This window comes from Oryzias latipes, chromosome 14 (genome assembly GCF_002234675.1).
Source record: "Oryzias latipes chromosome 14, ASM223467v1".
Lineage (NCBI taxonomy): Eukaryota > Metazoa > Chordata > Actinopteri > Beloniformes > Adrianichthyidae > Oryzias > Oryzias latipes.
Window position 1 is genome coordinate 8,467,392 of NC_019872.2, and position 22,915 is coordinate 8,490,306.

The 22,915-nt window shown below is 37.3% G+C and overlaps 2 protein-coding genes across 3 annotated transcripts; both read right to left on the reverse strand.

The window, feature by feature from the left end:
* Positions 1 to 408: 408 nt before the first annotated feature.
* LOC101161258 (carbonic anhydrase 4) lies at positions 409 to 7,564 on the reverse strand. Of its 2 annotated transcripts, none has more exons than XM_011483247.3 (8): positions 5,672 to 7,564; positions 4,220 to 4,264; positions 3,246 to 3,410; positions 3,009 to 3,130; positions 1,597 to 1,689; positions 1,428 to 1,494; positions 1,087 to 1,250; positions 409 to 993 (listed from the first exon to the last, which is right to left on the reverse strand). In XM_011483247.3, the coding sequence occupies exons 1-8, from the start codon at positions 5,724 to 5,726 to the stop codon at positions 805 to 807; spliced, it is 900 nt and encodes a 299-aa protein (XP_011481549.1). In that variant the 5' UTR covers positions 5,727 to 7,564; the 3' UTR covers positions 409 to 804. The 2 variants fall into 2 exon arrangements, with proteins under 2 accessions (XP_011481549.1, XP_004076308.2); XM_004076260.4 differs by having other exon boundaries at positions 3,009 to 3,154.
* Positions 7,565 to 7,662: 98 nt separating this feature from the next.
* LOC101156839 (fatty aldehyde dehydrogenase) lies at positions 7,663 to 21,782 on the reverse strand. Its single transcript, XM_004076157.4, has 11 exons — positions 21,650 to 21,782; positions 18,472 to 18,634; positions 17,001 to 17,232; positions 13,185 to 13,270; positions 12,555 to 12,763; positions 11,833 to 11,950; positions 11,583 to 11,724; positions 11,320 to 11,486; positions 11,125 to 11,224; positions 9,839 to 10,077; positions 7,663 to 8,380 (listed from the first exon to the last, which is right to left on the reverse strand). Exons 2-11 carry the CDS (start codon positions 18,631 to 18,633, stop codon positions 8,366 to 8,368), a joined length of 1,470 nt encoding a protein of 489 aa, XP_004076205.1. The 5' UTR covers position 18,634; positions 21,650 to 21,782; the 3' UTR covers positions 7,663 to 8,365.
* Between the last annotated feature and the right edge of the window lie 1,133 nt (positions 21,783 to 22,915).

The window sequence follows — 22,915 nt, forward strand, 5'->3', positions numbered from 1 at the left end:
GTCTCATGTTAATGCAAACATTAAAGCATAAAGCAGGAAATGATCAAAAAGTTATTTGGAAGCACAGAAGAAAGCAGGAACCTCTAATTAGAAAGGTTTGATCAATCATTTGATTTGATATTGTCACATTTGATGAAACCAACAGAATGCTTATTTTTACTGGCTATAACTTCAAAGTTGATACATATTTGATTTTGAGGCCTAAACATTTCAAGTTATCTGCATTTTAGTGAACGCCATCTGTCAGTCGGGATTCTTGGTGGGGTAATGCTATTGAATTGCAATTAGAGTGTACTTTTTATACCGCTTGGTCCTTTAAAATCAAAGATAAAATAGAACCAAACAAGTCAAATTAAAACATGGATAAAAGGATAAATTCAGCTTGTAACCAAAATTAAGAAAGAAATAGAAACTTTAGATGTTTTTTTATTCTTTACGTTATAGAAAAATCAAATCTGAAAGCATCAGTATTTGTATAAAACCTTAAAGAGAGAGGATAACATAAGGAAGTGTGTTAATAGCAAATTCAATCTTCAGTATAACTAGTTTGAGTTAAATCTTGATGCTTAAAATGAAAGAGCTGTTCACTTCTCACACTACTAGAAAGTGACTAAACCACATCCCTAAACTACATACATGTCAGTTATCAACATGAATTTGTTTTTTTTTACATTGCTTTTAATGTTTGACAGAGGCATACCATTTTAGAATGTGTGTCACAAAATGTGCAGCATTGTGACTTTTCCTAGGTAAATCTTGGAGGCACCATTCCATCGGAGGTCTTAGCGTTTTCCCTTTGACCATTTATTGTGTCAGCGCTGATGTCAGAAGCACAGCTAAAAAAAAACTGTTCCACAGGTGGATGACGCTCTTCGGAGCTGTTCCTGAGTTAGTGCTGTACACTATTCTGCCGTCCAGAGGCTGTGTGGGTCTGTAGATGTCTGTCATTGGCAATCCTGTCCAGAATCGACATTGCTTAATAATGGCATCCAACTGTAATCAAAAGAAGACTGTGTTTTTTTAAAATTACTTATCATATTACTGCCACTGTTTGTTAGACACGTAAAAGGTTCAGAAATTGCGTACTTGTCGACTGCTGATGGACAGGGTTCGATGGAACACAGTCCAGGCCACTGCATGCTCACATCCCGGAGTGGTCATGGAGCCCACATAGCGATAGTAATGGTGAAGGTCACTCGCTGGTGGGATGATGTCACTGAGACGGAAGTTTGGGATGACTGTGGTGCTCCCTGGACTCAGAGAGAAATAAAAAAAAAAAGATCCAGTGACACGCATACTCAAAAAGGCATTCAAACATCCTGATTTGTGGCTTCTATTTTGCAAAATTACTTTGTTGAAGTCAAATCCTAAACTTCAGCCAGACACACTATAAAACAGCAACTTGTGCCAAATTTTCTAACTCTTACCGTTGTTTTGTACAAGGCCTAAAGCAGCTATGACTGTGTCCAAATGAGGATGATTGTCTGTTGTTTCCTGTGAGGAAGGACACCACACAGATGATGCTTCAAATTTCAGAAATGATCAGATTTGGTTTATAAAATTAGATAAATTAAGAATAATCTCCTCTCTAATGACCTCAAACAGGAAGGCCAGTAGAGCTATGCCCGCCATGTCATGCTGTGCCTCTGCCAGAGAGCTGTACGGCTCCTTAATGTGGACTATGTGCAGCTGTTTAGAAAAAAAGAGAAAAATAAGTACCTTACCTTTTACGACAATGAAATCCTGTATGTTGTTAATCAGATGGGTGTAGATATTTTCTAAAAACGAACCCATTTTCTAAAACCACATTTTCTTATTAGAGGCATGCTGATAGTTCATGAGAAAATAAACCATTTGATGTATATGAACTCAAAGGAATGAAGTCTGAACAAACTAATCTTATTATACAATATAATTCAAATACTAGTCAAAGCAGAAATGTACATTTTTACCATCTTAATGGGTTAGACAGAAAGTAAATACCTTTTTTTTGTTGCATTTTGATTTGTTAAGATTTTTTCTTTATCAGTAGTTCTATGTTTCTGTGCAGCTAAATTCCAGGATAATTAAAACTGAGAACAACAAATCCCAGAATGTCACTTCCACAAGCAGAACTAGAGATGAATGTTTACTTAAACGATGTTAAGATGTTTTTTCATGACAGTCAATGAGCTATTGATTTTCTTGACTTGATCAGCAATTTGTAGCTATGATTACTGGATGAATGTGGTAATGCATTAATGACCCACCAATTAATGAGTTACTATTCTTTAAACTTCAAACTTTATTTTTGAAGCATTTTTATTACTCATGGTACACATTCAAACTATTTTTTACTATTTATTTCTATTTTCTACTTTCTATTATATAAAACCAATAAGAAAAAAAACGAAAACCTTTACACACGCGCACACAATGCCCACAACTCCCCGACCCCATACACACAACCTAATAAAGCATAATCATTATAATTTAAAATTGATAATTTATGTAATCTATATTTTATAATAAACATAAATTCATAATGATTTAAACGTTTTACATGACTTGTGATTCATTTTAATATTTACTCAAATGACATAAGAATGTTTGAGGCATGAGGATAATCAATAAGATCTCTTTTCTGCCACTTGACAAATAATCTGCACTTAACCTGATAAGAACCAGATCATGGCAATATGTAAAAAAACAAACAAACAAACATAATAGAGGTGGGATTAAATACATTCGCTTCTTTCAACTTACACAAATCAAACTCCAATTGACTTTTTAAGTGATAATCATCATATTCAATGAATCTAATGGGACTTGCGTGTGCATTATGTGTTTTCATGTCAAGAAGATTGCATCATCATCTTTCAGCTTTGTTTATTTTTCTTTATTTTCCAACCAATGTATCACTTACTGTCTGAAATGAGTTTGAGATATCTGTGTTTTTTAATCCCTTTTATTGTATTTTTCATTATTTTAATGCTTGAAATGAACAAATATATCAGAATTAAATGTACCTCCATGGGGAATCTTTCTCCGTCAATAGTGTGCTCTGACCCCGGCCTCCCCTTCCCTCCCCAGTGGAAGTGGAACTGGGCTGCTCGGTAGTAACCGGGCAGAGCTCCTCCTGTCAGTCGCACTGATGGAGGCAGGGCAAAATGAGCTGCAGGGGTGGAAAGGCGGTCATGAAAGCTTTTTTTTTGGCTTCCACAGAAACAGTCTTTTTAGGATGGTAACAGTGTCTGCTTCTTTACCTGAGTGTCCCTTGTTTTCCACAGTAATGTTGATAATGTCAGTATAACCGATGAAGATAAGGGGTGGCAGGTTGTTGGTCACATGCACTTTTCTAGTGACAATGTTGATTGGAGACTGGTGCAATCCTCCACAACGGGGAAACTCAGTTTCCCAGCTGCTTGGGTCTGAACAACACAAACACCGATTCAAATTTCAGAACCCCACTGTCATGGTTTGAGTTTCTTTGTATTGGTTTTTCCTTTCTACCTTGTTCTGTCATGTTTGAGTTTTGTTTCCTGTTTTATTTTGAAAGGTTCCCTGCATGACATGTTTTTGAGTTTTACTTCCTTGGTCCCAATCTCTCATGATAATGTTCACCTGTGTCTTGTCTGTCCTGTCTGTATTTAAGACCTCTTGTGCTGGTCCATTAATGTCTCTTCCCTGACTCCCTTCTCATGTTTTCATGCTATGCCCACAGTGAGTTTTAGTTTTGTTTCCCTGCTTGGCAGCACTTTTTGTTAGTTGATTAAATCCCTTGCCCTGGAACCGTGTGCCTCCCGTCTCTGCATTCTGGGTCCTTCATGCTCCCCAGCCCCCCCCAACCTGACACCCACCAGGAAGATAAACTTTCCTTTGTTTTGCTGCAGGATAAAAGGTTGATGAAGTCAGCTTCCTATACTTTAATGACTTTTGGGGCATACGTCTTTAAATGCTGTTTCCTGGTGAATGAATTATGACTTTGATTCTTTGTTTTCTTTTTACCGCCTGACGTTTATAGTTTATTTACATAGTCTGTTGATAATGTTCCATTTTTTTCTAGTAAAATGTGAATTTAAGACCAAACTAAAGTTAAACAATTTGTAATTTTTTTAATTCAGTTTGAACATCTTTATTTAGCTTAAGACTGTTAAAGAAGTGTCATCCTGTTTAGGCTCTCATTTTTTAAATCTCCAAATGTGAATTAAATCTGAGTATCCTCTATCAGTGGTCTTACCTTTGCATGTGTCATCGCAGTACTGTCGCTGGTAACACCACTGAGCTGAAGGCAAAACAAAATACCCCAGTTATATGCAGATTGAAATATTTTACATTTAATCTGCTAAGTATGCTTATTTGTAAACCTTGGGTCAGAATTATTTGTAGTTATAACTGATATCTTTCTGGCAATTTTCCATAACAGTAAAAAAAATTGGGTTGTAACTTGAAGCTCTTCTGCTTTTTTCAGCATTTTGCTCCAAACTCATGAACTTAATGCAGCTTCAAAGACAGTTTTTAAAAGATAAATTCTAAATGTAAAGATCTGTGATTTACAGCTGAAGAGAGACGAGCTTTGTGCACATAATCACTTCTATCGTGTTGTGTTGAAACAAAACCATTTTTTTCAACAAAAACAGCTAAAAGTGTTTTTTACGTATTTGTTAGATCCATAAAGGTTCTTGAATATATCTATTGTAAATTCACAATTTGTAATTTGCTTCTACACCACCCCTCCATCAGGTGCTGATGAAGTCATTTAGTCTGGCACTCGTGCACTGATGTGGACAAAAGTCTGGTGTCTAATTCTGGTGGGAATGAAAGCTGCTGTAGAAAACCGTTTAGCTGATATAGAAGCAGGGATTAAGCCAGGTGTCTCCCACAAAGCCAGTCTTTGAAAGAGGACCACAGTTCTCACCAAGCGAGAACAATACACAGGTGACGGCTGGCTCTCCTCCACCTGGCTCATGCAGCCCTGTTAGACCGAGCAGTTAGAGAAAAGGCAAATTCCAAAGTTTTACCAAGAAATGTATGCATCTGTTCTTCAATTCATTTGTTCCATCTTTCATTAAATACATGCCTCTGTTGTAGAAAAACATGTGTATCATAAGTCAGAGATTTCATTGTCATTTTAGTTATATTTTTTTTTCTTTGTAATTGCAGACTGACAGTCTCTCTTATTTATATAATTTTAGGAATTTCAGAAAGTTGCTGGTGACAATGTTTGGAAAACTTTTAAAAATGTGTTTTGTGTGTGGCTAAGTTTATAGAGATGCTCCATTTATCTCCTGTCTTTTACTTTTAGAACTGATTGAATAAAATATCCACCCTGTAAATTATCACAACTTTAAACACAAATTTCAATTTTGATGCTTTTTTCCCCCTTTTTTGGAAAAATGGTTTTATTACTTTTTTTTGCATTTTAAATAGTGATTCCTTCAAACCTAACATATGATTACACTCATCTGAGCTTACATACTTTTTTATTTTCCTAAATTTTAATTAGTAACTCATTAACAAAAAAGTTAACCACATTGCAAATATGATTTAAAAAATCTATTTTGTTGCCATTTTTAAACAGTCTTAGACTAAAGATTTTCCTGATAATAAACAAGAGCAGTTAAAAAATGTAATACCCACATTACAAAAACATACATGAAAGAAAATTGCAGAATGTTCATGTGTGTCCTACCTTTGCACTGAGAGAGAAGAAGATGCAAAGTAAGGAGGTAGAGGGAAAAGCCCATGACTGGAGCAGCACAAGGATGAACCAAGTTTCTCCTGGAGTTCTAGCCTGCTGCCATCACATGCTGACTCTGAGCAAATCTTGAAAGTGGGAGGGAGGTGTTGATGAGGGTGACAAAAGCTGTGTATGTTTTAGTTAATGAACAGCGGAGCAAAGTGACCCTGAAAGACACCTGGGGGGCAAATCTCCTAATTTCGTAACTGCAGCTTCAATTCATTCGTCAAAATTAAAAGCCTCATTGTCCCATGAAGGATATAAATGATTTCTGCTGATGGAGGTCAGGCGTTCACAAAAAGTCACTTCATGGAATTACTATGACCCTTAAATGATGCCCCTAATTTCTACCACAATTTCTGGCAAAGACAAAATGGCTTTAGGGAAAATCAAAACAGTGTTGAGTTTAGATGCTCAAAAGGGAAGCAGAACAATCATTGTGCATGTCTACTACATGACTCAGTTACATCACAGCCACAGCCGTGGTTAACATGCTTCAGTTTGAACGTTTGAACATCATCGCAGGAGCTCGTTTGAGTACACTACGACATGGATGGATCTCCGGGTACAGGGTTGCTGGGTCAAGTCCTACAGCATTGAACCTAGGTGGGAAATATCACTGTGAGTTGTATTCTCGAGTGGGTTGGCCTGCCCTGGCCATACGGAGGAGGACTCATTGGTACACTTTCATTTAAAAGGCACTGCTTGGACTACTGCCGACCTACATCTGTTCCTTACTGTCACAGAGAAGGGCTGATTTTTATTCTCTTCGTTCACATGATCATGTGTTGCTCTCTGTTCCAGTTGCTCGCACCGAACCTCTGCACCTTATGCATGGAACATGTTGCAGAAGGACTGGAAGTTGACAGAGTGGATTTCCTTGAATGCTTTTAAAGTTAAACTGAGAGGTCTCGAGGCTGACTCCAAAACATGCACTTGTTTTTCATAATTGGTTTGTTATTTCATGTTATTTTGCTCTTTGTAATTATGTAACTGTATTTTAGTCGCTGCTGCCGCTTGGCCAGGACTCCCTTAAAAAAGAGTTTTTTAATCTCAATGGGACTTTCCTAGTTAAATAAAATAAAAATAAAATACTCAGGGGTGTTAGTTCCCCCTTTGATACAGTGCTTCTGACCCTGACTGAGTGGACCTGCTGGACCTCCTCATACAGGGGTTTACTCTCAGGTAACTAAACCTTTAGACTGATGAAGCTGACACTACAGTTAACACAGGACTAAAACAATGGAAGACTGGAAAAAAAGGTGTCTGATCTTAAGAGGGCATAAATTAAAGCCTTAACAACATTTGCAGTTTATGTTGGTGAATTGCATGGAGATATTTTTTTTCTGTTGCCATATTCCAGGTCCATCAAGAATAGTTTCAACACTAAAACCTGCTCCTATTCTTTGTGAGTACAATGCAGCCATTCTATGGTGGCAGGATGATGCACAATGTGATCCCAAAATGATTGGCTGAAAATGGACAATGGGTTTGCTGTAGTCGGATGGTCTTCAAGGTTATCAGATATCAGTTCAACAGCAGCTGCAGCATGCTATCATGTCAGTGTGCACCAACATCATCTTATAGGAATGCTTTAGAATACTTTGTTAGACTCATCGGTATAAGAAATGTTTGGTAAAGAAAACATGTTCAGCCTATTATTTCCAAGGTGTTCCTCATATGTAATCACTATATGCCAAATGTTTTTGTACTTAATATATAAAAAGAAAAAAGTATACTAACTAAAGATTTTTACATTGATGTCATTGTCCAATATTTAAAACACAAATGTAAAATATGACCAGTTATTTTTGGCAAACAAAAAATTAAAAAAAGGAACAAAAACATTTTTTGTTGCAAGACATCATTTTTAATCAGCCTTCCATCCCACTTTCTTAGCTTTCTCCTGCCTATTTAATTAAAAAAAAGTCAGCAACAAATGCAAATATCAATAAATTTATTTTACTTTTTGAATGAAAATACATATTTAATCATTAAAAAAACTTGAAATGTTGAGGATATAATCACATTTTATCCGTTTAAACTGATCACAAAACAATTTCTATTAAAAAGTGTTGAAGGCCTTTGATGTGTTTAGGAAGACCAGATAAAGTGATCCTACATATGATGATGAATCAGGGAAAGAACACAAACTATAAGGCTAACGTCAAGTTAACTGTTAATCCATCCATGACAGAGATTATAGTCAACATGAGCTGCAAGCAGCACAGTAAAAAAACAGACTAACTTCATTTTTCCAGCCCTTCATGTCAACATTCTTTTTCTTAAATCTGACAGTGTACTGTGAACAACACAGTAGCTTAAAAAGAACTATTTACTTCATTTAAAACTATTATTTAAATGTTGTATAACAATACATGAAAGAAAATGTGGCAAACCTGATCTAACAGGTTTGAAATGAAAGGGTCACAGCCATGCAGAGTATAAACCCAAGAGCCTTACATGACAATAAATGCTTCTCTTAATAAGTGTTTTCTAGACTGTAACCCATGACACTTCTAATGTTGAAATGTTACAATGATTAAGGCAACATTGAAATCATCCTGTATATTTCTGTAGATGCTGATTTGAATTAATATGCAGAGAAGACAGTCGACTTGCTGTGTGGGATGCCGCAGGACGTCTTCAGTGAAGATATCTCTGAAAAACAAATAGGTTTAGTTTTTGGATGTTGGATCATAAAATTATGTATATTAACATTTTTAGCTGGCTTTTGCCTGACATAAAACACCAGGATAAGGAGAGAAATGTAAAGGTATACAGAGTAGCAAAAAATAAAACTGTGTTTTTACATGACATACACTTATATAAATTTAAATAAAACACAAAAAACTGCAAAATGATAGTTTAAACCCACCAAAAAAGCTTTCTAAAAATCAATGCCTACAACAGAAAATTAGGAATGTTGTCATTCTCCCTCAACATGTGTAAATTATTTAAACATTGATTAAATAATCCCAAGGAATGTGTAATATAATGATTTACTCTTTAAAACCTGCAAACTCCTTATTTAGATATGTGTGTTGATTTTTGTCCTTTTTCCCACCGACATTTTATCTCTTTCAGATGAAATATGCTGCTAAAAAATTGTACACAGTTCTTACAAAGTGATGCTGTGGCAGAAATCTTAAGTAGCTAATTTATGAAGTAGGTCAAGAGGTCAGAACAACCATTTAATCCAAAAATACAAGACAAACGGACAAATTCTTACCAAAGGACGGGGATGGGACTAAATTGTTAAAGTAGTCTTCTGTTATTTTTAGACCCTCTGATCTATTTTAGAAATATTCTCAGTGGTCTTTTAATTAGAATTATGTCATTTATAGCCAAAATTAAAAAAAACAACAACTGCCGTTTTACTGGCAAAGTTTCTGCAGAGCGACAGTAGTTCAATAGAATTTCACTTCTAAGTTGTGGGCAGACTGTGGGCACGGAGCATCCCCAGCGTATTTTTTATATAAAAAATAAGCTCTTTTTCAAACTGCTTTTTTCATCTGCTCCTGATTCACAACAATTTCAACAATGAACTACTCAGAAATGCAATTTTGAGATTAATCTAAGGTTAATTTACTTAATAATAAAGTCCTCCATTTTGATAAAAATCTCACAAGAACATGTTAAAAACACCAAAAACATGATTTTAATTGGAGAAGGTCTTTAAACATTTTGTTTTTGCGGAAATCTGACTGATGCGAGGAGTCTAGCCTGTAGCAGACTTGCAAATAAAATGGATTTTTTAAATAAATTCTAGAGAAACATTATTTAGACTTCACACAACGGAGAAATAGCTTTTCATTTGGGTTTTATTAAATGAGCATGTTTGCTGCTCTAAATTTCTGCTTTTTAAAAACAAATGTTTACTAAAATCTGTACACATGGAATATTACTTTTTAGGTTTTTCCATGCAGTTGTGGTACTACTTTTTATGTCTTTCTTTCCTTGCTTTGTGCTGCAGATGGGAAATAGTGGGAAATTATTATTTTGTCTAACTAGACACATTATGTGCATTGTAGATCTGCAAGAATCACAGATTTTTATACAAGCATTATTTTTGAAACATGCCATGTATAGTAATGCTGTGTACATATCCCCTTGTACCTGGAGTGCCACAGCAGCCACCACAACCAGAATCGCCAGCATCGCCATGCGACCTATCCAGCCCAGGCTTGAGGACTTTAGGAGGATAAAGCGCGCCCAGCTCAGCTTCTTAGGTGTGTGAGGAGGGTAGCGCACATTGTTGACGCCCTCCATGTTGAGTTTCTTGATGAGACATCCACGCAGGTGGCTCAGCTGGTCAAAGCTGTACTTGCCGTGGTAGCAGCCCATACCACTGTTCCCTGTTCGTGAAAAATAAAGGATGGAGAAGACAATGGAGTTTGACCTCAACTTTACTTGTTGTTTAGAAAATGCCAGGTTGATTTAGTGTTGCTTATTGCTTATCGTGTCACCATAGTTTTGCATTATCTAAAACTGGTTTCATATACAGTCCAGCTTCTGAGAGCGTCATGACCGACTGGAATAAAACCAATTGGAAAAGTTGCCTTTTCTTTATCCGACATGTATTATTCCTGTCCTTAAAAGTCCAATCATATTTTGATCTAGTGTAAAAGTGTTCCCAGTTGTCTTTTAAATATGATTATGCCATTTTTAGCCAAAAATCAAGAAACTTTTGTCATATTCCAGGACAGAGCAGAGCTGCAGCCGTTTATTGGAAATAAACTACTGCAGCTCACTCTTACATCCCATCACCTATCTGTTTACACTCTCTCCTGTTAGCTTACAGCCCCTAACACCCGGTGGAGCAAAAATGGCGAGCAATAATGTAGTTATCCAGCTGTACAGTTTTGAGTCAGATGCTAGCTCAGGCAAGGAAAACCTAGACCTGCATGGATCTTTTTGTCTGCAAGAGGATGCATCAGAAAGGGAGCTGGTGGTCTGCCGATTGTAGCTTCTACAATACAACTACAAGCCTTTTCAAAGAGCATTTTTTCAGCTGCTCCCGATTAATAACAGTTAAAATAAACGAATACTTAGAAATGCAATTTTAAGCTAATTTTTCTTTATGTAAGGTCTCCATCATATGTAATAGCCACAAGAACAAGTTGAAAACACACCAAAAACATCATCAGAGTGGGTCTTTCAGGAGTGAATTAGCCTGGCAGGCTTTGCACAGTTCTGTGTTGTTCTTTAAACTCCATCCCTATGTTTTTGCCGAGAGCTTATTTTTTTTTTGCACATGAGAGGGCACTCCAAACGCTAATGTTTAAACTATGCCTTCCTGCCCGTTTCTTTCTTTCACGTAATAGCTACAGTAATAAACTCAAGATAAACACAATAGAAAAACTCCTTGGAGCAGAGTGTGCTTTCTTCCTGTGTTTACTCACCCACTCCTCCAAAAGGCAGCGAGCTGATAGAATAGTGAACTAGACAGTCGTTGGCCACAAAGCCTCCACTGGAAGTTTCATCTCTTATTCTGTCGATAACCTAAGAGAAAATAAACACTGAACTGTAACTTAAAATGTTTGCTTTTTTATTGTTAACATTTGACTGTATTTTATTGAAAATAACTGAAATATTACCTTGTTATCTGATGAGAAGACATAAAGAGCCAAAGGTTTCTCTCCTTTATTTATGAACTCGATTGCTTCATCAACTCCACCGACAGTTATGATGGGAAGCAAAGGTCCAAATATTTCCTCCTGCATCACTTTGGCCTCAGGTTTTACATCCCGCAGAACAGTGGGAGCTAAACACAAACACAAAAAAACATTACAACAAATGAAACAAACATCTTTCAGAAGAACTACTTTGATGAAAAGTGTCAGCTCTCTGATAAAATGACCTATGTAGCAGTTGGCTTCGTCATTTTCTCCTCCTGCAGCGATGGTGCAGTCGTCCAACATGTTCATGATCCTTTTAAAGTGGCGCTGATTGATGATGCGGCCGTAGTCAGCGCAGGTCTTTGGGTTATCTGTGTAGAACTCCTGCAGAAGAGAATTCACAATTGGCGTAAAAGTTTTGGAGAATTTTTATTGACTTTTCTTTCAAACAACTCCAGACTTAAAGATTTTGTATTTTCATGTCTTTAGCACCTTAAGGGCCTTTTTGATTTCTTCAATGATCCGGTCTTGCATGCTGGGCTCACAAAGAATGTAATCTGGGGCAATGCACGTCTGACCACAGTTTGTGTACTTGCCCCACGCAGTGCGCCTGAACAGAGAGCAAAGTAAAAACATTAAGTTGATAGCAGGAAGTAGAGACACTACAACCTCGATTTGAAAAAGCATCTTTTGCTATTATAAAAAGATACTATTACTATGATTTATTAAGAAAATTTTAATGCAGAGTTGAGGGAGCCGAAAGCAGATCCTTAAAATGTTTAATCCTAGTTGATGGTTAATTTTCCCTGTAATTCTGGTGTCTCCCCATAGATGGCGCACTAATAAATAAATTGACTTTTGTTTAAGTGCAGACAATTATTTTGCATTTATTTGGTGTTGGTAAATGTTTTGTTTTTCTGACATTCATGCTGACATTAATTTTTCCAATCTTTCCAACATTCCATGAACGCAGCATTTCTCCAAAGGCCATTAGCACAATTGGCCCTAAAATAAGAGCAAAAGTCACAGTTTTGTAGCAAAAACTCCTTAAACTGCGATCAAAATGGTCTGTTTTAAAATAAGTATATTAATTTCCAATAAAAATAAAGAAAGTTTTTGTTGACATTCCATGAGGTGGATTATCCAAACACTCCACACATCTGCTCCTGGTCCACCCATTCTGTCAAATTTTAGAACCCCGTTATGACCCTGACCTGCAGGCTATAGTGATGTCACAGTTCTTGTCAATGTAGCATGGACTCTTGCCGCCCAGCTCCAAGGTAACCGGTGTCAGGTTTTTGGCGGCGGCCTCCATGATCAGTTTCCCCACCATGCTGTTGCCGGTGTAGAAAATGTGGTCAAACCTCTGGCGCAGCAATTCCTGGGTCTCTGGCACCCCCCCTGTCACCACAGGGTAAAGCTCCTGACACACAGGAAAAAAGAGGGATTTTTATTTTTGTTACGATGCAAATTGATGATTTAAGGATGCATTTAAGATTTAATACACTATCACTTTTTTAATGATTCTCTTTCCATTTCTAAAAACAGCTTGCCTTTTGCCAGGCCACAATTGAAAATAAGAATATTTCCCCAAATCTGTCCTGCCTGGATACATAAAAGTTAGAAAAAAAGAAAAAAGGCAGAGGGCTTGTGAAGGGATTAAAGTGATAAAAACTGGGCTTTTTCTGTGTCCATTATATTTTCATTTTCTGTAAATGTCTTCAAACACAATTCTTTTAATAAAAACTTTTTGCTTTATGGTAATTTCCTAATGTGGAAAAAAAATGAAATTGCTCAGCGATTAACACATTTCTTTCTGTGATTTTTTTGCAAGTCATCCTTACTTTGTCAATATAAATTGGCAGCAGGTCCTCCATGACTTTTGCAGTGTGAACACAGACTTCTGAAGGCTTCACTACAGCGGCATTACCTGAACAGGTAGATGAGAAAAGCATGTAATAATGCAATATGATTATGACATGGAAATTATATTTTTTTAACCCATCATATTACATCTTAATTAGGGCTGGGAATCACTAATAGTATTTTTATTGCTCACGATAAAAATACTATCACGATATGGCGATAATGTGATAATCAATATATAGCTTCTCTAACAACTCACAATGTATCAAACTTTAGGAAAGAAGAACTTGACAAACTGTTTTTTTGAAAAATAGTTCCACATTTATTTTTTTAGTTTTTAAACACAATAATAATGAACGACTTGTGTCCTATTTGGTGTAATGAATAACAGACTTTTGTGTAACATTGCTGAATGTGTTCAAGACGCCGCTCGTCTGCCGCTGCTTTGAGAAGAGGGGGGGGGGGGTCTAAGGGCAGGGATGCCACTCTTTCTGCTGTTTCCATCTCAACCATAGCTCTGGTCTGGGCATACAGTGCAGGGATCATTTTTTCAGTATAACCAAATAAAAATGCGTTAAATAAAAAGCCAAATCCCTCGTTCTCCACCTCGCTGCAGGGACGGAGCTCCTAGTACTAGTACATTTAAACAGCAATCCCGTTTGTCATGGCCTCTGCTCTCGCAGAAGACGGTGGTAGCTTCGCCTGGAAAAAGGTATCCACGCCGGGGTGTGTCGGCTTACAGCCAGCAACTGCCACGGCTTTCTCACACAACTCCGGGTGATCTTTTAACTTGCTGCTCTCGCTATTTTCCTTGTTTTTCCCCAGCGCCATTTTTGTTTGACTGTGTACTCTTTTTCGTCCGTCCGCGACAGCCAATCTCGCAACGGCCACCCCCTATCGACCCTCCGAAGAGTCGTCTAACCACAGGATGATTAAGGCTACGTTCACGCTGCAGGCTGAAACAACCCAATTCCGATTCTTTTTATGACAGTCTGTGCGACACAGATCCGATCTTTTCAAATGTGACCCAGGCCACTTGGGTATGTGGTCCTGAATCCGATACGTATCCGATCTTTTGAAATGCGACCGCCGTCTGACCGACCAGGCCACATGAATCCGATCCGTACGTCATCGGTACGCTGCAAAAATCATAATTCTGCGTTGAAGTAGGCGGGAACTAGAACATAAACAACAACCTTGGCGAATTATGCTGCTGAGACCAGTCAGTGGAAAGGAAGCGAGGCCACCAATTGGATTAATATTTGGGGTGACAGCTCTATTCAGGCCAAACTCGAGGGCTCTTTTCGCATCCGGCCGTGATGTTGAACCTTCCCCGCGTTTACTTTTTTTCCTCCCTTTCCGACCGTGGACAGAAGCGCGGGGGGACCCAAGCTGGATCCTCCTCCGGGGTTCACTTACCCGTTCGGACCCTTAGATTCTCCAGAACGGGTTAATAAAGAGTCAATAGCATTTATTCTGGGGGACGCCTTCTTTTATTACCGTTCTCCTTCCTCCCTAACACACAACATGAATGCGCGCCCCCACTGCCCCCCTCATTCTCTACCTCCCTGCACGCGCTTTCTCTTGTCTCTTACACACACACATGTGCACACTGCCCCAGCACATACACAACCACGTTCCACAACAGTGGGTCCAGACGATCCCGGCTCCAATGCCTTCTTAAAATGAGAAGATTGTTATTGTGCTGGCTTTTTCGTGAAAATAAATGTAATAATGCAAAAAGAGCTCCGCTTTGACAACACTGTTGTTGACATCCATTGTTAACGTTAGCCACTTCCGCAAACAACGAGTGATGTCGTTCACCGTTGAGTACTCTTCTGCGCATGCGGGTCACTTCAGGGTCATTTCACGGTTACACAGGAGATCACAAAAATTCGCATTTAATTGGAAATGTGAACGGCCTTGCAAAAAAATCGGATTTTTTCAAAAAATCGGAATTGAGCATTAGGTACAATATAACGTATACAACAAAGCCTAATATAACGTTTTACAGGGTCTCTAAACGTAAATAAAAGGTCGATACTTGATGAAGACGCATCGAGAATCAATCGCGGGACTAAATATTACCATATCGATATTTTGGCTCACCCGTAGTCTTAATTGTTTCCATACAAATCAAATCTGCACAAAATGAGCATAAACTGAATACCGTATTTTCCGGACTATAAGTCGCGGCGGAGTATAAGTCGCACCAGCCCAAAAATGCATTATAAAGTAGAAAAAAACAGAGATAAGTCGCACTGGACTATAAGTCGCATTTTGACGGGAAATTTATTTGACAAAATCTGAGACCAAGAACTAATAACTTTCACAACCTCACATGACACAATCATAGCAGACTGTTTATCTCATAATTTCACAGTAATTCTTTCTCATGCTTATTTATTTATTCTTTAATGAAGCATTATTGACCAACTAATACTCTGTTTTCATCCTGTATTTGTAGAAACAATTGTCATTTTTTATTGCATTTCTGAATCTATGAAATCATTGGAAAATAGAATATTATGTTTTTAGCCTTCAAGATCTTACTGTAAAAAAAAGTTTGCTGATTCTCTGAGTCACTTAACATCCTCTTAACACTTAACATACCTCATACATCAAATTGACCCAGGAACATCATCTCTGTTCCTCACAAGCTAACATAGCAGGCTGATTTTTGTTGGAATGTTGCAGCTTCACTTTCCTGCTTTATTGATCTTTAAAAGATTCATTCGATGCATGGCTGTTTTTATTTGAGGTGCACAGCTTAGTGCTGCAGACTTGCACTATGATTTGACTGTTTGCTGCACACAGACACATTACAATTGCAGTGACAGCACGACCTTTCACCTGTCTGTTACATCAAACTTTATCTGTTTTTTGTGTTTATCTGCTTTACTGGCTGTTTCTGCTGACATTTTGAATTAAAAGATCTGATCCACAAAACATTGATGCCAATTTTGCAATGATTTAGAACTCAAAAAAATACAAAAAATAAAAATCTTTGTTTAAGAAATGTGCATATTATGTTTAAAAAGATTAGTAACCTTTGACTTAAAAGTTTTAACTTTATAATCTGAATTGCATATTGGTTTATCTGAGACTTTTGACCCACTGCACTGACATAAACATTTGTGTAAGATCTGATATTGGAAGAGCGTGGCACAAAGTCCACTTTGGACAAACTTTCTGCATGATTTGCATTCCTCTGGCCCTGTGGGTTTAAGTCTTAGCACATTTGCACACAGCACCACATTTTCATAAACCAATATTGCAAATGAGCAATAGGTATAAGACATTTCCTGCTAAACAGGCAAAAATCTGCACAAGTGATTCAAAATATTCAATTTGGAACTTTTGAGAAAAAAGACAAATCATCCATTGGCGTGATTTTTAAAAACTCAGAGTATTAGACATTGTACGTTAGTTTAAGTTGCTCTGCAACACCTTTTTTTTTTGGAAACCATGACTACAATCTTTAAAACTCCTCTCACATGATTGTGTCACAAAGGTCAGAATAAACCGCGATCCACAAATCATGACGATGGAAAAAAAGCGTGACAGTTGCAATACTGGGACCAAAAACAGGGAATTAGATACAAGTTAAAAGACTACAGTCAGCAAGAAAATGCATATGTCAGTGAGCAATGGTTTGGCTTTCTTGTGTTTGTTTGAAAATGGACGTTACCATCAGACACAAGCTGCATATTTCGGCTCTAGATTTACAAGGACATTATGTTAAAATCTGACATCATTTTAGTTTTCCCCACATGCCCAGCAAGTTACAGTACCTGCAGCTATGGCTCCGATTAGTGGCCCAACAGTGACAGCCCAGGGGTAGTTCCAGGCTCCGATGATCAGCACCACCCCAAGCGGCTCTGGATGGACGTACACGGTGTCTGACATGGTCAGTAAGTTCTTCTCCACAGGCCGAGGGGCTGCCCAGTCCTTCAGCTTCCTGATGGTCAGGTCAATCTCACTCTCAATGCCCAGGGTCTCATGGAGCTGTGTCACCTCCACGCTCTGAGGATAAAGAAAAACAACTACTGGTATTCTACTGTGTGCATGGTGCGTAGGCATCCATAAGGTTCTTGGAATATCATACAGGTTAGGGTTCTTCCTGTAAATGCACCTTGTTGATTCTGCTAAGTCTTTTATTATTTGAAAGAAATGACTGAGCTCTCCCTCCAAATCCAAGCTAAAACGTTTTAGCATTGCCAATATTAGCTGCTAATCTGTGACAGAAAAACATCTAACATAGGAAAAAAAATGAGCATCAGCAAAGAGGGGGTGGTTTATTTTAGAGCCAAATTAGAAAAAAAAAAACAATATCAAAGTCCCCAACTATAAACCTGAATTTCAAGAGCATTGTTTGTGGGTGTCCAATGGCAAATATTTCCTCTTTTTTTCAGAATTCTTTTTTCCCAACAATGTTTTTTGTTGTTTTTGTTTTGTGTTTGCATTACAACACACACACATGCAAACAATCAAAAAAAAAAAAATAAATAAAAAGAAAAAAATATTTTAAAAGATTCTATCGACACCCTAGGCTGTTTGCCTTATAACAAACTCAATATGAGTTTGAACAATTCTTTTTGTCAAAATTTTAAAGATAGGCATCTGAACCATCACAGAGATTGTGCAGCCTTGCTTTTTGGGAAGAGGAGCGAGTTTTTGTCTGGATTGTTTGCTTTGTGAGTGTTTCATTGGCTTAAATATTAGTTCACCTGAACCTCGCACTCCAAAAGCCTTGTCAGGACAAGAAAGTGTCAGTGATTACAATTTTAGATCTCCCATTAATGGCCACTGGTTCAAGTCCAAGTTAGAACGGTTCAGATCCCCCTTTTCTTATTTTCCGGTTAATGTCCCACAGTTGCTCCAGGGGAGCTGGATCTGGGCAGCTCACAACATGTGACTGCAAAACTGTGAGCAGAATGTCAATCAAGTGACATTTGATGAGTGTTTTTGATGTTATGATGAAGCAAAAGTAGAAGGAATATAAAGTACTAGACAAACATATCGGATCTGGAATGCTGGACACATTTGAAAGTAAATGAGTTAATACGCCAGAAATTGGTGCAGAATAAAACAAACTGCAGAAGAAAAAATTATTGCAAAAAGTGGCAACGTCTTTTAATTATTTTTTCTTCATTCATATTTTTCCATAATGCAACTGCAGTAGTATTGTTGGTATTTAAAAGCTGACTGCTTCGAAAACTTCACAGTGTTTGTTGATTCTGGTGGTTTTAACTGGCCGCTCACCTTGTTAAGGTCTTTCTTGATGGCATCTGAAATCATCTTTTGCTTCTCATAAAACATCCGCTTCAGGTTCTTCAGCTGGATGATCCGGTACTCCAGAGGTTTGGACCTGCCAGTGTTGAAGGCTTTTCTGGCCCGAGCCACTGCCTGCTGTTCCCTGGACATCCTGCAAACCAGGAAAAAGAAAATCTGACGTTTGAAAAAAAAGGAAGCAAATGGAGTTTGATTAACCATCCATTGTGGTTTTGGTATTTCCCATTTGAAAAAAATTGTATTTGTAAAAAGACAGAATAATAACACAGGATATTATTCGTATTCTCATTCTGTCTGCCACTAAAATCAATTTTAAGTTAATAAAGAAGAGGGTTTCAGGAAAACTTTTTTGTAATGTTTTGTAACAAACATGTGAAGGTATGGATACTGCAGTTCCCATTTATCACGAAGACAAACTTGAAAAAGAGGAAAATGAATAGGTAAAACCTGAACAAAATGACATCAGAATGGGGCAGAAATAAGAAAATATTGTATTCTAAAACAGGAAAATAATCTGGTTTGGGGAGAACAGCTTTGTTTCAGGGTTTTAGCTGCACCTGAACAATAAAACTTTGCTTTCATTGATGAAAAAGTAACTTAATAGAAAATAAAACTACTTAAGGTGGACAGAACTCTGAAAACCTATCTGTATGTCAGTTCAGTCAGGAAATGTGTAAACTAGCAGATGTGGGAACACACAAATATACTCATGTTAGAGTTTAAAGTTGCTTTAAAATAACTACTGTTCAATAGAATGAGATGTAAGCAGATCCAGTGACAGATGACACCCAAACGCATTTCTGACCCACTTCTGTTAGCAGGAAATTCCTTTGGGATCATTGTTGGAAATGTATTTCTATTGTGAAGGATTGAGCCTCTGGTAGTGGCTATTTCTGCTCTCATTAAGAGATAAATATTATAAATAATAAATATTTTCTTTTGTACTAAAAAATATTTTAAAAAAGCCAATTTCAGATAGATCTGAGACTTTATCTTGTAAAGTATTTTTCTGAAAGGTTGGTATGGAAGAGCGAGATCAAAGCCAAATTTAAGAAACAGTAATACAATTATAATGTGATAATCATTTTCTACATAGATCAGACAGTTTTTTTTGTGTTCTCTTTTTTAAGAAAGCTCATAAATTTCAATTCAATTCAAATCAATTTAATTTATATGGCCCAATATTACAACAACAGTTGTCTCAATTGGCTTCATACCGATAATTGTATAAAAACATGACATCAGCCATAGAATTCAACAGGTAAAAGCTAAACTACACAAAACAGACTAAGCTAAACTGGGCATCCCTTCCCTTAGACCCTCCTTCTCGGTAAGGAAAAACTCCTAAAAGACGGATTTTTGGGGAAAAAAAAAAAGAAACCTCAGGGATGTCCAATGCAACAAAGGTACACGTGCAATCAGATAGACATGAATAGGCATGTTGTTTTGCACAAAAACTTAAATATGACTTACACACTCACTCACACCCAGGGGCCACCTTGTGAAATAGTTTTATCGTGCTAAAAACAGTATTTTTGTTTTTGTTGTAAGCCTAAAATCAGTCTTTGAGTTTTCAGGAACAAATCCACTTGAAATATGTACCATTTCATTACTAAGTTTCTACTAATTCTTTCTATCAGGTTTACAATCAGGTTTAATCCTAAATACCTTCAGAGAGATAGTAAAGCTGAAAAGTGAAGATAAAAGTTCACAGGCATGTGCAAAAAGATAAAGCTTTTCTCCATGAAAAAAAACAAACACTTGGACTATAGCTTCCTGTATAACTTTATCAGACTCCCACACTGTAGAAAAATTCTGGTTACTCATTTTTACAATTTAATTGCAGTGTGTGCACACTGATGAATCCATTATTGCTTGCCCACGTTAGTTCAATTGGAGAAACGTCCAGATAAGTGGAATGCATTCAACCCATTGTTTTCCTGTTTCTCTTTCTTTAATAAAGTATCTTCCGCCATTTGTTGGCGCTTAACTCCATCTACGGTTTTTAAGCTATTTTAACCATTCAACTACTAAAATGTTCAGCTCTTTCAGCTTTTTCAGCTATGACTTTTGGTCTTTCAAATCCTTGAACTTTTCAAGATATTCAAGAATTCCCAGGATTTTTGCCTCCATTGAAATGCATGGTAATCCTTGGTGCAGAAGCTCGCTGGTTCGAGACCCAGCACTGGCATTTTTCACAAAACTATATTCTCTTTTATTGTGCTGTTTTCCTTTTATTTATGGTCAATTTTGATTATTTCTTTCATTTATTTTTAATAAATTTAATTTTGTTACCCTTTAAGTTTCATTTTCATTCAGCAATATAGCTCCTTCTAGTTTTAAATGTTTTCTTTTACGCTAGTTTGTTGTTGATTCAGCTGTATGGATCACACTAACCTTAGAAAAAACAAAAGGGGGACTGGTTTTCATTGAATGTGAAAGGTTTTGCTTGGTGGTTGCATCATGATTCTTCTGCTGCCGTGCTTGATAATAAGAATTTCTGCAGCGACAAGTAGTGCTTTTTTTATCCTAAAATATTTTTAATGAACTTCACTGATAAGCTCTTCTATATGAAGTCTGAAAAAAACTCTTTGACAAGCATTTCCCATATATAGAAGTCTATTAATTTTACGATTTTTCTTCTTTCTTTGTGTTCTTGAGATTTCAAAAACGGGATAAAAGGTATTCTGATGATTGGAAATGCGTTGCAAAAGGAAAAGCTTGCATAACAGTGGGGAAGTACTTCAGCTGTTTTCCTTTGACTGCTTCGCAGAGACGCATTCTGAATGACCCTGCTTTGTTTCTGTACACAATGAATGCGCTGTAACAGGAGTGTAGGGAGAGCACCATAACGCACCAGCAACTGGGTCACCACAAGGCAAAGCAGTGACGACTTTATAACATCCGGTTCAGCTAACCCCGTAGCGGATCTTCAACGTTCTGTTTTTTAATTAGATTAAAAGCTAAATCGTCCTTGTTGGACCAATCGCAGACCCTTTCCGCCCGCAGACTAACGCAGCGCTGCTGTAACGGCTCGTCAGGAAAGCTCCCGGATCCATCCGCGTCAAGTCAACGTGTCAGATTGGCGTGACGTAGCTACTCGGCTTGTGCGTAAAAAGCTCTCGTTTTGGGTTTGTTCGGCTCCTACCTGACTGTGTTTTTTTGGGGAAGTCTCTGAGTTCCTGGTCCGTCGGGATGGTGAGAGGAGCCGCAGTGCAGAGCGGATCGGTGATGACAGCCCTCCTCGCCCGTTAGGTTCCTCCCCCAGCGGCCAGGAACGCGCCCTCAGGCGGGACTAGATTTCGCCAGCGCGCGGCGCAGCAAAGAGCAGCAAACATTTCTCCAACAACATGATGAGCTGACAACACATTTAAGAATAATGTCTCAATTTAAAGAGTCACTGAAATCAAATTCTTAGGGGTTGTCATCGATGACAAACTAAGTTGGAAGCTACACAGACAAATACAAACTACATTTAAAAAAGTATTTCAATCATAAACAAATCTATATTTAGAACACAACAGCAGATATTTATTGTACTGCTCCTTAATTTTACCATATTTCACCTTCTGTATAGAAATTTGGGGGAATACTCATTAGAGGTCACTACATCCTCTAATTTTACTTCAAAAACGACCCAGCTGGTTTATTGATCATACAAACAATGAATTTTATCAATCCAGTTTTAAAACTGTATGATCTTATTGATTTTTACACCACAAACTTCTATACAAAGCCAGGGGGAAATAATTACCCTACCATGCAGTATCCATGAGCAGGTCTTAGGAAATGAAGGCTACAAACTGAGAGGATGTAGGTACTTCAGGATTAAATTGATAAGGACAAAAAAGAAAGGTTTCTGTGTGTGGCACTAAACTTTGGAACAGGCTAGGTATAATGAGCTCAAACAATGTTGAAATAATAACATAAATGTACAAATAAAGTCTGATTTCAAGATGGACAGAACTCTAAAAACCTATCTGTATGTCAGTTCAGTCTAGAAATGTGTAAACTAGCAGATGTGGGAACACACAAACATGCTTATGTTAGAGTTTAGAGTTGCTTTAAAACAACTACTGTTCAATAGAATGAGAGGCAGATCCAGTAACAGATGACACTCAAACGCATTGGGTCATTTAAAACGCAAGAGTTAAGGATCAACAGGTGTTTGAATAATTCCAAATACATGTGTGAACTTGATTGTGGTGAAATAATCAAAGCTCTTTTAAATACAACCAATGAGAATTACATTGTGTAATGTGCAACCAATGGTAATTGAAATATTTAAATTACAAACAATAAGCTATTGATTTTCTTTACTTGATCTGCAATGTGTAATAATCCTTGGTTTGATGTGTTCTAATGATAATAAATGATTATTACGTATTGGTTATCTAAAGTGTGAATCATTCAT